The 15713-nt window shown below is 43.6% G+C and overlaps 1 protein-coding gene across 3 annotated transcripts in view; it reads right to left on the reverse strand.

Annotated features, from left to right (window-relative positions):
* The window catches only part of BRD10 (bromodomain containing 10), a 57430-nt gene extending 53122 nt beyond the window's left edge, over positions 1–4308 (reverse strand). For 2 of the 3 annotated variants that reach the window (XM_076363209.1, XM_076363208.1), the window contains exons 1-3: positions 4243–4308; positions 3006–3643; positions 290–490 (exon numbers count right to left, since the gene is read on the reverse strand). In XM_076363209.1, coding sequence (XP_076219324.1) covers positions 290–490; positions 3006–3586 — 782 coding nt within the window. In that variant the 5' untranslated portion in view covers positions 3587–3643; positions 4243–4308. Of the gene's footprint in view, positions 1–289; positions 491–3005; positions 3644–4242 lie in introns of those variants that run through there. The other variant, XM_076363210.1, reaches the window with a different exon arrangement.
* Positions 4309–15713: the final 11405 nt, after the last annotated feature.

A 15713-nucleotide genomic window follows, 5' to 3' on the forward strand; every position in this document is an offset into this window, starting at 1 on the left:
CTGTGGATGCCTTCAGTTACTATTAAAAGTTTCACAATCCTAAAATAACAGCAGCCTTAATTTATTTTAAAGCTTACATGACTTCAGCAATTTTTCAAGAAGGTGGTAAATCAAAAACTAGTTTCTTGCTTTGTGGATGCATTGTACTGAAGTCCTAGGTTCATTCATGGACTTAAGACAAAGAGCACCACAACATTTACTTACCTAAAAAAGCCTTAAGGAGCTCGCTTCCTAAGAACTAGGAAGACATAATTATTTAAAACAAAAACCCCCCAGTTTTTCCTATTACCTCTTTTCCTCTTTCGCTCTCAGTTGTTCCTCTTGTCTTAGAACCTGAACCATCACAGACTCAAACATGCCTGTTGACAAGCCTACTAAATTGCGAGGCGTGGAACGACGTCTTGTTGAAATGCATGCTGTGCCTTTCTCATCTTCTAGCCCGTAGCATCCTCTAGATGTTACAGCTATTGATGTTTTCTCTCTTAAATGCCTATAAGAAAAAAGTAAGCCAATTCACAATTACAATTTCCCTTACCAACGGCACTTCAATGCCTACACTACCAACCATAGATCAAGCATATTTACTTAGAAAAAAGCAGTTATTTTTCATGTGCCATTTTTTCCACTTTTAAAGTTCCCTTACGAAATTCTAAACTTAAACCCAACATGCTAACATGAGCTATGTTTTCACATCTGTTAAAAATGGTGGATATTTATCTCAAGTAACCAAGTATTATTTTGAGATTGAATTGCCTATATTAATCCATAAATATTTGGAAAGAAAATACTTCCATAAGACCTGAGATAAGAAACTATCATTTTTAGAAGACACCTAAAAATACTGGGGGGAAAAAAAAGTGCACTTGTTGGTTTGTGTTGGGGTGTGTGAGTGTTAAACAGCAGTTTAGTTTAAAAAAAAAAAAAAAAGCAAAGCAAAACACTACAAATTTGGTTGTGAAGTTACATTACATCTTATACTGTTTCAAAGTACTCCAGCAAAACTGGTATGAGAAATAACACTCTTTATCATACAACGCCTGCAAACATTTGAGGGGGGTGTGTGGAAATCCAACCTCCATTCAAAAGCAACCTCTATTCTACGGTAATTTTATGTGGTTTGTAATATCTGAGAATCATACAACCAACATTGATCGCTTCCCTTGAGTCACCTGATGATCATTGAGCTAAACACTCCTCTGTAATGAAGCAAGAATGATTATTCCAAGTAGTTGTTCTTGAATTTCATTTTACTAATAAAATTAGTTCTGTTGAACACTTAAAACAAATTTCTCTGATCAAAAATTGTAGAACTTCGAGACTTCTAGATTCCATAATCCTTTCTAGATACAGTTCTTAGAAACTTTTACCAAGCTAGTGTACAGACATATTAAAACAAATCTTACAAATCTCTGAAAAGTTACTATAAGAGAAATCCACTCTACACTGAGGTAGGACTACTTTTAGCCAGTTCAATATTTCTTAATATTTATTTGAACAAAGACTGTGCATTTGTGAAAGAATGACAACAGCAATTGAATTGTTTTAGTAAATACATATATTGCTATTTGATGACACAGTACACAAATTGACTTCACTTTCTTACGCAGTTTCTAATAAAAAGGCATTGAGCATTCTCAGGTCCTACCGAATCCAACAAGTAGTCATATAATTCAACAAAGAGCCTTCAACAAAATGCCCTTCAGTTCAATACAGTTGAGATGTTACAGTCACACAACATACAGAAATGAACTTGGCACAGATCTTCCAAGCTGCATTTGGTTAGCTATTTGTTTACCAGCAGTAACTATTTTAAGCCAGGATTTCTGATTTTTTTTTTTTAAATCAAGTTTTACTCAAGCAAACCAGCAACATTCATGCCCCATTAGGTTCAGCTCCTTCCCTTCTACTCCCAAACTGTCCCAAAACTGGTGTTACGCAAAAACAGTTTCAGATACAGTGTTGCTACACCAACACAGAATACATTCACTCTGGCTTATTCAGTTGAGTTCTGCACCACGCTCAAGTGTTCCTACTACACAAGCAAGGTTCTTCTTACCAGCTGGCGGCTAATGCTCTGTGTCACTAGGAAGTTTAAGGTTGATGGACATGCACAGCTTTACGCATTTCCTAATACTGTTCTTTCTTCACCTTCACTCTTTGCCAAAAAATCCTCTTGGTTTTTACACGCAAAATACTATGTCACTCAGAAGACTGGTGGACCTTTCATTGAAAGAAGCCACCACAGTTTTCTAAATATGACTAAACTAAGCCTATGTCAAACTCATCAGAAAGCATGTATTTCAGTTGTGATTTAAACTGGGCTTTCTACTATATAGCTTGGCAGCTTTCTGTGCTTCAGCTGCTTTGGCTGATAAACAGGTTCCTGCCAGGGACTTATATTTAAACATATCACAATTTCCATTTTGCGATTCAAGATTATGATATGCCAAGCATTATCTTTATTTTTATGTTTATCAAAAAATATTCTGACATTAAATTACCCATTTCAAAGTAGGTACTTTGGCTGAAGATTTTATTCCTACTTATTTTGAGACAGTAAAAATTTCACAGACTGTAAAAAATCACAATTTTAAAGAGCCAGTTGTTCACACAGAGTTTGGGTAGTTTCACTTGCTTTTGACTGCATAAAATAAAGAAAGAAGCATTTGACATCTTGTCTAAACAAGTGTGCCTCCATGTTCAAAAGGGTTCTTTCAGAAGGAAAGTCTTAGCCAGGAAATGCTGTGCCCTATTTTGCATTTTGGTATTTTCGGGTTTGGAATCTCCAAAGCATTTTGAATTAAGATTTGAATAGTTCCCAGTAGGAAACGTTCCCCTTCGTGGAAGTATTGAGTTCGAGGATTTGAATGGAAACCATGCAAATGTGTTTTATTGTAGGTTAAAAAACCATTCAAATGGTATTTTTACATAAAGGAACACACCCTCCTGTTCTACTTCATGTAAACAGCATCTGGCAGGGCCCCTATAGAGTTTTCTACACCTACCGGGACAGCAGCGCCAGCTTCTGTTCCAGCATCATCTCCAGCTTCTGGGCCTGTTTGGAGAGCCAGTGATCTACACCATGCAGCCGGTAACATGTCTCCAGCATTAGCCGGAAGTCACCCACGAAATCTGCTATTCCTGTGTACTGCCCACTGGAAAATTTCTCTTCCATCTTCAACAGCCACATTCCAGCTGGCAACTGCTGAAAGGAGTGACTGCTGTTATGATCTGAGAGGGAGCCAGCTCCTTCTTCCCTGATGGATGCCTGATCCGCGAGGGGCTTCAAAAACGGTGCTGTCAGAGGTCGGTACTTCTCCATGAGAAACTCGCGCAAGATGCGGTATCCCTGCTGCAGCTCGGGATTCAGGCTCTGCTCCCAGGAGCAGCCGCCGCTCTTCCCTCCCGCATCATCTCCCTCCTCGTCCGGCTCCTCCTCCCCGCACCAAAGGCGGCTAGCCGCGGGCCGATCCGCCGAGAGGTCTCCGCCCGCGGGCTCTGCCGAGTCCATGTCTCCCACCCCGCGCACGCACAGGGCCTCGCCGGCTCCAGGGGGGCTGCCAGCCCCGGGCCGGCTCTTCAGCATCAGCTAGGGACCGCCGCGCTCCCCCTCGCCCAGCCGGCGAATCGACATCGGGCTCACCTATGCACAGAGAGACGATTCAGTCCCTCGCCACGCTCCCCCGCGACGGCCTCAGCCCTGCCCCCAGCGGCGGGGGGGGTGGGGTTGGCCGCGGCTGCCGGGGAGGAGGCAGCGGCCGGCCGCCGGCTTGGCCCGCCTCTCCCCGGCGCCGGCCTCCCCCGGCCTCCGGCTGGCGCGCCCGGGCCTGCGTACGGCCCCGCCCTCCCGAAGACCGCGCCCTCGCCCTCAGGGGCCGCCCCCGGCGGCGGGCAGGGGCGCATCCCTCCGCCCGCATCCCGCCCCCCGCCGGCCTCGCCCCCTCGCCCCCCTCCCCGCCCGCCGTGAGGGGGCCTCCCTCCTCCGCTCGCCCGCGGCCCCCTCCCGAAGGGAGGAGGAGGGGCCGGGTGGGCGGCGGGTGCCGTCCCCTGCGCCGGCCGCCACCGGCCGGCCCGTGTCTGCGCGGCGAGCGCTTCCCCTCCTCGCCTCACAGCGCGGCGGGGCTGGCCCAGTGGCGGCGGCTGGAAGCGGCCGCGGCGGGCAGCGGTGCCGGTTAACAGTCGGCGCGTGCGGGAGGTGGAGGAGGAGGGAGAGGGGCGAGGGAAAGAGACGCGGCGCCTCACCTAGCGCGCATGCGCCCGAGTGGCGGCGGCGGCCGTGGCGCGCTGGTTGTTTCGGACGCCAGGTGAGGTGGCGTCATCAGAGGGCGCCTGGCTCGGAGCGGGGCGCGGGAGGCCGAGGGCGCCTGCGCCGCCTGCGGCGGCGGCCGCTGGTGCGCACGCGCAGCCGTGGGCGTTTCGTGAGGGAATGGGGGGCGGGGGGAAGGCGGCGGGCGGCGGCGGCGGCTGGCGCCCTGCTGGGGAAAGGCGCGGCCCGTAGCGAGCTGGGCGAGGCCGTTCTCTCGTCAGGGTGGGTGAATGCCAGCGGTCTTACACGCTGTTTTCACTCGGCATGGTTGTCGATACAGGTGCATAATAACTTCCGCCAACCTCACCAAAGCATAAACAGACCTTTGCTCTTGTGCTATCGATAAGAGATTTCCTCGAAGGACACGCAAATAACGGTTTTCCCGAATGTTGAAGGTGTTCCGTTAAAGACATTTAGCAGTTAAGGTGAGGAAGTTTGCAAAAGCACTCAGTTCTGCCTATTGAAGTACTTACCTGAGGAGTTGGTGTTCTGTGAGTGGAAGCAGCTAGAAACCATGTTGAACCATACTGGGGGTGCGCTTGCAGCCCTTTCAGATTTGCCCTTAAGCACCCTTCACTCTTGCTCACCCCTACGACGACATACTGAGGGACGTTGCCCGGGCTCCAGGGGACTCCACAGTAGTAGTATTAAGCACCTGGGAAACCATTATTTGTGTGCACGCTTTTGAACTTAGCCTTTCCAACCAATGTAACTGTCTGAAAAGCTTAGGGTACCTTGCTAAGAGAGAGGCAATGAATGTAAGGGGGAACAAAAATACCATGTTTTCTTTGATCAAGCCTCTACTTCTATAGGGGCATTCTTGTCCGTTCTGCAGGGTAACTTTCTGCAGAGATCAGTCCAGAGACCTTGCTCATGACAGCATCTTGATGGGAATAGATAAGACTTTGCAACATAAAGAAATGTAGAACCACTCCTCTGTCATTGTTGCACTTTCTCATTCTAAGGACACCAGGAAATTTCTGTTCCCTTCATCCCCATTTGGTCACAGCCATCTTTCATAAATGCTTCTCTCAAGCTGTTTTTGTGGAAGGGGCCTCAGCAGAGGCCACAGGCGTGGTACCTTGCTCATGGTGCTATGTTTCCCCTGCAGGCTGTGCCTACAGGACAGAAGTTTGGGACCCACAAGGTTAGCAAAAGCCCCCTCTAGCCCTGTTTTCCAACCCCAGTCTACAAAGCCGTGGTACAGCCTATGCACTAAGGTTGATCCCCAAGGTCCTGCTATCTCTCCTGATAACTTACTGATATTACAGCTACCTGGTTTTATCCTACAAAACCTCCTCTTGAATTGCAGACTCCAAAGAAATGAAGTCAGACACCTCGGCAGGCAGGGTGTGGTGCTGGAGCAGAAGCTGCACTGTGCCTCCACATTGGAGGGGGGTGATCGTACCTGGAGGACCATTGTGCACTGAGGGCTTAGTGATCCATGCAACAGTTAACCCAAGCGTAGCCATGTACAGTGTGACCTTCAGGCCTGTGTTGTGCCATGCATATCCCATGGCCACAGGATAAACTCAGCCAGCTCACTGTTAGGGGAGCTGGCAGGCAGCTCCCACGTTGTACTGGCGATTACACCACCTCCATGACCTTGCCTCTATCGAAAAGGGCAGCAAGAATTTATCATGTGAATATCCTTTCTGTTTGACAGTAGAAATAATGACTAGAGTTGTTTTCTTGTAAGAAAATCCTCTAATAGCTTGAATGACCACAAGGCGGTGGTCCTTCCACAGGCAGGGTCTTCACAGTGTGCCCTGATCAGAGGCCCATTTGATGTTGCGCTACTCATGGTTTGCAGCGTCTGAAATGCTGTAAGATAACAGTTCTCCATTTCTTTATGGTGTTAACTCTAATAAATCACATTTGAAATTATACTTTGCAGAGTCTGAATGTCTTTCTTACTGGGACTGTAATGGACCATTATGTCCTGGTGCAAAACAGAGGGAATGCTGTCTTGTGTTTTCTTTGATAACTTATCTCAGGAAGAGTGTTCAGCTTGTCTTAATTCCCACTCCAAGCTGAAGGTGGAGGGTCATCATCAGGGGGACAGAAGTGGTGGAGTGCTTCCTGCAACATATGTGGAGACTAAATCAACTGTAGAAAAAGCATTATCGAAGATGATAGAAAGCAGTCAGCCAAGTTACAGTGGGAATTTCTATTATAAATTAAATAAAAGTAGATCAGGCTGGCAGCTCTTTTAGCAGCTTTGTGGCTTTTGGATGTTTGGCCAGCAACACTTGCTTTCTGGTACTGCTGGGTCAATCAGATGGGAAAATGCATCCAAGCAGGACTCTTAGACCTCTTCCCACAAGACACTCAAGCAGTGGCTCCTCTCCTCCCTTCAATCCTTGGCCTAACAACATGTAAGGCCATGGGTCTTCACAAGTCTTGAGATCAGGCCTGCCCTGGATTAATGAGGATCAGCTCTCCAGTAATCTTCAAAATAAGGCTTTTCTTTCTTCAGGACTGTGAATATCCTTCTCCTGTATTCCAGCCCCACTGAGATGCGTGTTGCTTGCAATCTCCCCGCTCTGGGACCTGCCAGCAGCCTGACACTTTGCAAGAAATCTGTTAGCCATGGGAAATGGCTAGCAGAAGACTTAGCAAGACTAAGAAAACTTAGCAAGACTATAGGCAGTCCAACTATTTCAGCTGGACCAAACATGCACCGTTGGAGGAGAGAGGGAATTTTAAGTCCTGTTCTTCTTGCTTGGATACTGTGGTACTGCAGCTCTTGTTAGTGAGCACCCTGCCCTGCGTGCCTTGCTGTGCCTCTTTGCTTCTGGCTAACTGTCTGCTCAACCTTCTGCTCCCTGACACTTACATTGTACCGATCTACACCTGCTTGTGATTGCCCAAAATGTGGGAGGTGTGCTCCAAAGGGCTTCTTTCTCCCTGAAATACAGCTTCACAAAGACTATAAATGGCAACAGTAAAGTTGATTTGACTTGTGTCAGCTAACCAGTTACCATCTCTCCAGCTGCCTAAAAGCGCTGGGTGTACAGGTGCCTGTTATGATTTCTTGGAGGTGGCTGTCTTAATCAAAGAAAAAGGATTTGTAGTCTCTGCAATACACAGCTTTGTGATGGGGAGAGAGGCTGTAACGAACTACAAAGCCAGTATCTGTTTCCCACTTTTTTTGTATTCCAAAAAGTTAGAATTTTAGTTCAATGCTCGTCCTTTGAAAGTGTTTTGTAGGTCTCCCGTGTGAGTCAGGACTGAGATATAACATGGGTGGTTATATCATATGCTGCATATCTAAGTAAATAAGAGCAGTTGTTTTCAATGTATGTTTAGCTTTCAACTCCACTTTTTTTTTTTTTTTTTTAAGAAGGGCTTGTTTGCCTGGAAGCTCACTTACACTTTCTTCAACAATACCAGGTAGCTTAATAAAAGTTGTTACTTCTTGCTATTCCCTGGCCTTGCCTTGAGGCTGTGAGAACTTGTAGTCAGAGTTCTGCATACAATTCATACACTAGTACCCGAGAAGCCACAAAATGGGATGTCCGTAGATTTTGGTGTGATAACATCTCAGCTATATTCAGGTCTGCCTTAGAAAACAGATCTTTTAGTCTATGGTGAATTAGAAATACAGATATCAAGATTACACTCTGAAATTAAATTTATAGTGAAGAATGGGGCCACATACAACAAAACAAGATAATATCCTTTATTGGGAGCTGTGACTTGTATCACCAAAATATTTGAAAGAGGATATTTTTTCTAAGTATGCAGTCAAAGTAGGATAAAAGAATAAAAAAAAAAAGTACCTGAAATGAATTATACTGGAGAACAGATTATTGTATCTATCTACAACAACTTTTATGTGTTATTTTGTCTTCTGTAATGAAAAAATGTATTGCATGTAACCAATCCCGTAATGTACTATCTATGTACTTTCTAAGTCTTGCCACACGAGTGCACTGTTGAATAAAAACTATACCCCATTCCTGCTTTCAGTTAGAGGTAGTATTCCCTTTCGATGTAACCAGGATATAACTGCTGGAGCAAAAGCAAACAAACTAGAAAATATGTAACAGTGATAAAATTGGAGTTGTGTTTTACCACATTCAGTATTAATAATAGGTGCTATGACCCACATACCAGAAAAAATACTCTTCAGAATAAATAGAGCTGATAAATTTAACACTTCAGTGAGGCTTATTCTAATTTCTCTCCATACATCTGAATTTGAGATACAATTTTTGTAAAATGTCATGATACAGATTTACATCTTTTTTAACCATAAAAAATAATTCCAAATGTGGATCTGTATGATCTTCTCTATGACAGAATGTTACACTAAATGAGCCCCTCTACCTTCATGTTATCACAAAGATGGCAAGAAGTGTTGCAAGTACAGTGTTATCCACAGTGCCTGAGGTGGTTAGGGAAAAGTGCCAATGTCAAGTGGATGAAGGTATGCCATGAGGAAGAAATGCAAGATATGCTTGGGAAAAAATAATCTTCCATATACAGTTCACAAAGGACAGGATGATCTTGTAAAGGAAGAGAGACAACCATCAGACATGACCAGTATCCGCTATCTCTGATATGATTGTTGGGTGAGGGAACCTTAGCGGGTCATGGGGGTCAAATTCAGGGATCTAAAGTTAAGAGAGTCTTTTAGGCTGACCATGAAAGCATCCACAATCTACAGACTCCCATTGACAATGTAAATATTTAGTCTCTTCCTGAAACTTGATTTTGGTATTATTATAACGTTTTTATAGTGTGCCCTAACCTGATACTTTGCCTTTACATTTGCTCTCAAACTGAACTCAGTGTTATTAGACCATAAAGGAACAGTTAGTGGCTACAAATATTATATAGAGTAAGATGAACTACTACTAGGCAAAAACCAAAAACTGTAATGATCTGATTTACTTGCGGCCATTGTCTATATTTAACAACAGATGATACAGGCATTCTCAGAGATTTATACATAATTCTCAGAAAATGTGTAAAATATTTTACAAAAACTATTCTAAACCTCTTAAATCCAAAGGCCTTCTAGCTCAAGTTGTTGTCTATCCTAACCTTTTGAAGAGGACTATAGCATTTCTGTAAAGGAAGATATCACTGTTCCACCACCCTCAAAGAATTATTTAGGCTGACAGAATTATAATGTGCATATTAGGACACTGGAAGGTTTTGTCCTAATGGGTCAGAAGCTGCCTGTTTCAGGGTGTGGGATGAAGAAAGAAGGATGGTCTCTGCAGCAGCAGTACAGAAACGGTGTTTAGGAAGGAGGGTAAAATTGTCTGTTTCTTTCTGTGAAGCCCTGGACTTTGAAATAATGTTATCTGTTTGCGACAGACGACATTCTGGAGCAGTAAAGGGGGATAAAAAAAGTGTCTTCCACCTTCAACTTTAGGTTATGCTCCACATATCAGAAAAAATATCTGGTTTTTATGTAACACACATCCACTCAGTGTATCTTTTCCTTCTTCTCCTGGCAGTGTCATGAATAGTGACTGATTAGCTTACTGTTACCTTCATTCTGCTTCGTTTAGTTCATACATTAAACCCAGAGGTCCAAAATTCAATTTTCTGCTACTGATGACCCCCACAGTGACATACAAGACAGCCCACATTAAGGATCCTTGGAGCTTTTCTGTGAGGTGACTGAATTAGTACTGCCAGCAGAAACAGTTAAACTGTGTGCCCAAATAAACACATGCTGCTTTTGCTTCCATAAACTAATGGTAAATAAAACCAACACCAAACTTCAGAAAACACTATCAAAGTTCTTTTCTTTTGAGGATCTGCCACCTGAAGTTTCTTTTTTATCAGCTGCACAAAAATTCTTGGGGAACTGGGTCTCTGGCATGTGAAGAAAATAATCAATCTTTGAAATGTTCCAGATGAGTTATTCTGCTGATGTTTTTCATCCTCTCACATGTCCCACCACCATTACTTAGATCTTCCTCCCACTTAGGGATACAGTACTACTTTTTATTGCTAATGCTGTCCTCATTGCTGATAGGATATACAAGCTGACAGAAAACAGAGAAAGCATCCTTGAATTTTACACTTTAGAGACATTCCCCCTTTTTTGAGTTCTCAAAGCTGTAAGCTGTTTTGCACCCAGAGTTCCGCAGCAAATAATGCTGAAAAACTACTGTTCTCCCTAAAATAAGTCATTCTCAGCAACTTAAAGTAAAGCAGAAGTAAAATTTTACGATGTGTTGCAATGCATCAAAAATCCATTCTCTTACAAAGACCATGAACAAATATTTAATTTTTATTAATATGACATGCTATGATTAAAAAGTCTGTTATGATGTCTTTTTAGAACTAGAAAAAGGATAAAGCAATTGAACAAATTAAAATGTTTTTTCTTGATTCCAGATTGCCTTTGAAGTCCACTGCATAAGCTAGTTACTTCTGATTAGACTGCTAAACCAGGCTCCTCCTGAAGAGTAGCATGATGGAACTTGCCATCTTTAATCTATTCAAAAAGTTTAAATTTTTGTATTATTTCCTATTGCTACATTTTATAACTCACTCACCTAGTGCCAGCTACTTTTTCTCCATAACGCTGCACCAAAATTACTTTTTCTCACCTAAATATGTGACAGGCAGAACAGAGATGTAGCTCCAACATTGGCTCCTGAACAGTAAAACTAATCTCAGCTGGTTCCCTGTGAACTGGTGTGTACTGATACGAAGTTACTCTGCTGCAGTATCTTCACATCCTTAACCTTCCCTCATTCCCTCCCCTACCTTCCATTAACAGCGAGGCAAGAGTGTCAAAGCCCAGTGCTGTGACTGGTTCAGCTACATATGTGCTCACTGGTGTCACAGATGAAAAAATAACTTAAACTGTGAATGCTAAAAGGTGGCAGGTAATGGCTGCATGTTGAGGTGGTGATGAATATATGAAACCGATCTTTGAAACTCTGAAGCGCAAGCCTGCTACCTGCTAGCTGCAATTGATACGGGCTGGCTGTAAATTTTGGTAATACCTGGACAAAATAAAAGTGACATGTCCTGAACCCTCCAATTAATAAAGAGACAAGACCACCAGTTAGGAGGCAGCTCATGCATTGTGCTTCTGCATATAGACTATATGTATTTAGAAAACCAGGGGCTTGGGGCCCTGGAAAGAAGAGCTGGCTCCAAAAAGAAGGGTTCCTGAATAGAATTCGTTTCAGAAAGTGTAAAGGGGCCCAGAAAGAGGAAGGTGCTATCCTGGTTGGAGGAAAGATCCTGGAAGTGGGGAAGATTCTGGAGATCAGAGAGCTGTGTGGAGATGAATGCTGTGGGATGCCCAGGGACCTTGGCCGGTGGTGTCCGAGACTGGAGGCTGCAGGAGGTGGCACAGCAGGAACCAGCATGATTTTCTGCCTGACCATCCCAGACCAGCAGGGACCTTCCTGCAGATGAGGCAAGTTGAGACCTAGGAATGTGACGTGAGTGAGTGATTGTGACGGATAATCAAGTAGAGTAAAAGCTCTAATCTCTTTGGTTCTGAAATAAACTCCAGTGTTCAGATCCACTGTGGGTGGTCATTTACTCTGTTGCACCTGGACAGCTGCACAGCCAGTACATACAGGCTGATAACTAGGTTCTTAGCCAAAGAGAAAGGATAACTTTTGAGATCAGGCTGCAGTTTTTCATTCAGCGATGTATGTCAGTCTGTCTGCTATTCAGCTGCTGATGTTCACAAAACTTGAAAGAATGCGTATTTTTTCCAGCTAAGCTTCCTTCTTCCATGCCCTTGCCAAACGTGGTCAAAATTATCCAGCAGGTTCAAAAGTGATTGGAGAGGACAGCACAACTGCATAAGCCTCAGTTCCTTACAAAATCAAGGTAACAGGAACCTCCAACACTGTACATTTTTACTCTTCTCTCTGTAATTGAGCAGCACAAAAAAGGCAACCACAAAATTGCTTCATACAGACTTAACCTTTATTTATGTGGAAGGTTTTGCAATTATACTTTACTATGTCTAATTGCAGAGCTGAAAGTTGTTTTTCATTGTTCTGGTATTGTAGAAATGGCAGTTATTTCCCTTTCCCATTGCTGAAGAGTGGAGGAAAAAATATGAGGATATTATTTTAACAGCAAAGAGGGATTTTGAGAGAGGCTAGATACAGATCTTGAAAGTACACAGAGAGGCAATGTTTAGATGACTAAAACATTTGCTCTGTTCACTGCCCATTCAGTTCCTTTATAATCATTAACTGTAAAGACCATGTTCTACAGTATCTGAGAAGATGTATCACGGGCCAGGGCTAAAACTGCAGTCACCCAGATATGAATGCCTGCTTCTGACAGGGGAAAAGAGAACTCCTCCGAATATGTTCACATTATCAACAATTCTACAGTACGCATTGTATGTCACTGTGCCTGGTGGCTGGTGTCAAACAAAAGAAGCTGTGCCAGTGCTTAGTCACCTTACACGTTGAACACACATACAAGACAACACTTGTATCCTACTGTACCATTCCATCAATGAAGAATAGTGGAAAGACTGGGCAATACTTGAAAAGTATAAATTAAAAGGGTGATCTGTATTTCTGGATAACTACAAATACTGATGCTTGTTCTGGAGTGTTTTCACAAAAGTTGTAGGAAACCACCAGTAAAATTTGGTTAAAATGTAACAGTCTTCAGTCTCATCCAACCACATCTCTTCTGTACGTCTGTTTTGACTCTACATTCAAAGAAAAAACACAATTATTTCCAAATAGATTTAGAAAAGTCAGAGTAGATAAATGAATCAATTGATATAAATAATAAATATTTTTCTTAATATTAATTTCACAGAATCACAGGATAGTTGAGGTTGAAACAGACCTCTGGAGGTCTGTTGCCTCCGTGCTCGAAGCAGGGGCAGCTAGAACAGCTTGCTCAGGGCCATGTTCAGTTGGGTTTTGCGTATCTGCAAGGATGGAGGCTCCACAGCCTCTCCAGAAAACCTGTACCAGTTCTGCCAAGTTGCTTTCCAGTCAATCAGCCCCAAGGCTGTGCTGCTGTGGGGTGTCATTCCTCCCCAGGTGCAACACTTCGCATTTCACTTTGTTGAACTCCATGAAGTTCCTGTCAGCCCATTTCTCCAGCTTGTCAAGGTCCCTCTGAGTGGCAGCATCTGGTGTATCCATCCGGTGTATCAACCACTCCTCCCAATTCTGAGTTGTTTGCAAACTTCCTGGGGGAGAACTGTACCCCATCATCTAGATCATTAATGAAGATGTTAAACAGTACTGGCCCCTGTATCAATCCTGGGGTACACCATGAGTGACTGGCCTCCGAGGTGGACTTCATGCCACTGATTACAACCCTCTAAGCCTGGCACCAGTTTTAAACCGACTTCACTGTCCACTTATCTAGTACATATTTCATTAGTTTGTCAAGAGGTATGCAATGGAAGACTGTCAAAAATTTTACTGAAGTCAAGATAAACTGCATCCACTGCTCTCCTGTGATCCACCGTGCCTGTCATCTCATCGCAGAACACTATCAGGTTGATCAGGCATGATTTACCCTTCATGAATCCATGCTGACTACTCCTAATCACCTTCTTGACCTTCATACAGTGTAGAAATGGTTTCTAGTGTTATTTGTTTCACCTTCTCTGGGATCAAGGTGAAGCTGACTGGTCAGTACTTCCCACGATCCTTCTTCCCATCCTGCTTGGAGGTACGAGTGGTATTTGCTCTCTTACAGTCCTCAGGAACCTCCCCCAGTTGCCATGACTTTTCAGAGATAACCAAGAGGGGCCTCGCCCTCAGCACTTGTGGGTGCATTCTGTTAAGTCCAAAGGGCTTGTTTACATCCAGTTTGTTTAAGAGTTCCCCACCTGGATCCTTCTTTACCAAGGATAAGTCTTCATTGTGCCTCATTGAAAATCCCCATTGAAATCGGGACAACTAAAGAAAAAGAGAAGAACTAATCTCTTTTTAAAGATACAGCATGGCCTCCCTTTGTGTAACATTTAATATGAAAATGTAATCTTCTGGAATGTCCCTTTATATTGTGTCACTCCCACTCTCTTTTGAAGTTAACCCTACTCTCCTTTGGACTAAAGCCAAAGTTAATGTGACTCAGTTTTGCATGTAAGAAAGAGAAGCTACTGTAGTCCAAGGAGATATCCTGACAGCCTCCAGGTTTTTCTCTATATGCAGTGAAAGCACATACCACTGGGTATTGCAGCATATCACTGTGCAATGGACCACTTTTGCTGAACCCCTTCTGTGGACCTGTGTGTCCTCTAGTGAGTGAAGAGAGCACATCTTTTGTGATCTCAAGTTCAAGAGATGTCATCCTTCTGTTATTCCTGGACACACCAAAAATGACATAACCCATAATGTGTAAAAAACAATGGCAGTAACATTCAGTGTGTCCTGGTTTTGTCAGGGATAGAGTTAATTTCCTTCCTAGTAGCTGGTACAGTGCTGTGTTATGGATTTAGGATGAGAAGAATGTTGATAACACACCGGTGTTTTAGTTGTTGCTAAGTAGCGCTTACACTAGGCAAGGACTTTCCAGCTTCCCATGCTCTACCGACTGAGAAGGCTGGAGGTGCACAAGGAGCTGGGAGGGGGCACAGCCAGGACAGCTGACCCAAACTGGCCCAAGGGACATTCCATACCATGTGACGTCATGCTCAGTACATAAACTGGGGAAAGCTGGCCAGGGGGGGCCGCTGCTCGGGGACTGGCTGGGCATTGGTCGGCGGGTGGTGAGCAATTGCACTGTGCATCACTTGCTTTGTGTATTATTATTATTATTACTACATTATTATTATTGCTATTATTATTTTATTTCAATTATGAAACTGTTTTTATCTCAACCCACGAGTTTTTTTCTCACTTCTACTCTCCCAATTCCCTCCCCCATCCCACCGGGGGGGGAGGGGGGAGAGGAGTGAGCGAGTGGCTGTGTGGTACTCAGTTGCCGACTGAGGTTAAACCACCACACAGTGTAAGAACTCTAGACTTTGAGAAATATTAAAAAATAGTAAAATGGCATTGGAGCAGAAATAGCTTCTGTTTATACAGCGCCATTTTTCACTTGTGTGTGTGTGTTTTTAAGAACAGACGTTTCTCAAAAAATGGTAGACTTTGCAGCAGTGGTCAGCATAGACATTACTAAGTTATTAGTCTTCTGTTGTATACAGAAACAGATGGAGGTTTAAATAAGTGCCTGCTGTTTTGAGTAGTAGAAAGCTTCACTGTACAGTAGAACAGAATTATTTAATGACAGTTTAGAAGTACTGGGAGAAATAGATAGTCTACAGTAGGCTCAGTTTAGTCCTATATATGTCTTTGGCATGCCATGTAAACAGGACGTGAAGTAAGAGAAAGTTGACTGTTAGATGCTCATGTTAAAATGTTCCTAGAATATTAAAACCCGCTACAGTTTCCAAGAAAAAAATGTA

The sequence above is a fragment of the Aptenodytes patagonicus genome, chromosome Z (assembly GCF_965638725.1).
Source record: "Aptenodytes patagonicus chromosome Z, bAptPat1.pri.cur, whole genome shotgun sequence".
NCBI classification, from domain to species: Eukaryota; Metazoa; Chordata; class Aves; order Sphenisciformes; family Spheniscidae; genus Aptenodytes; species Aptenodytes patagonicus.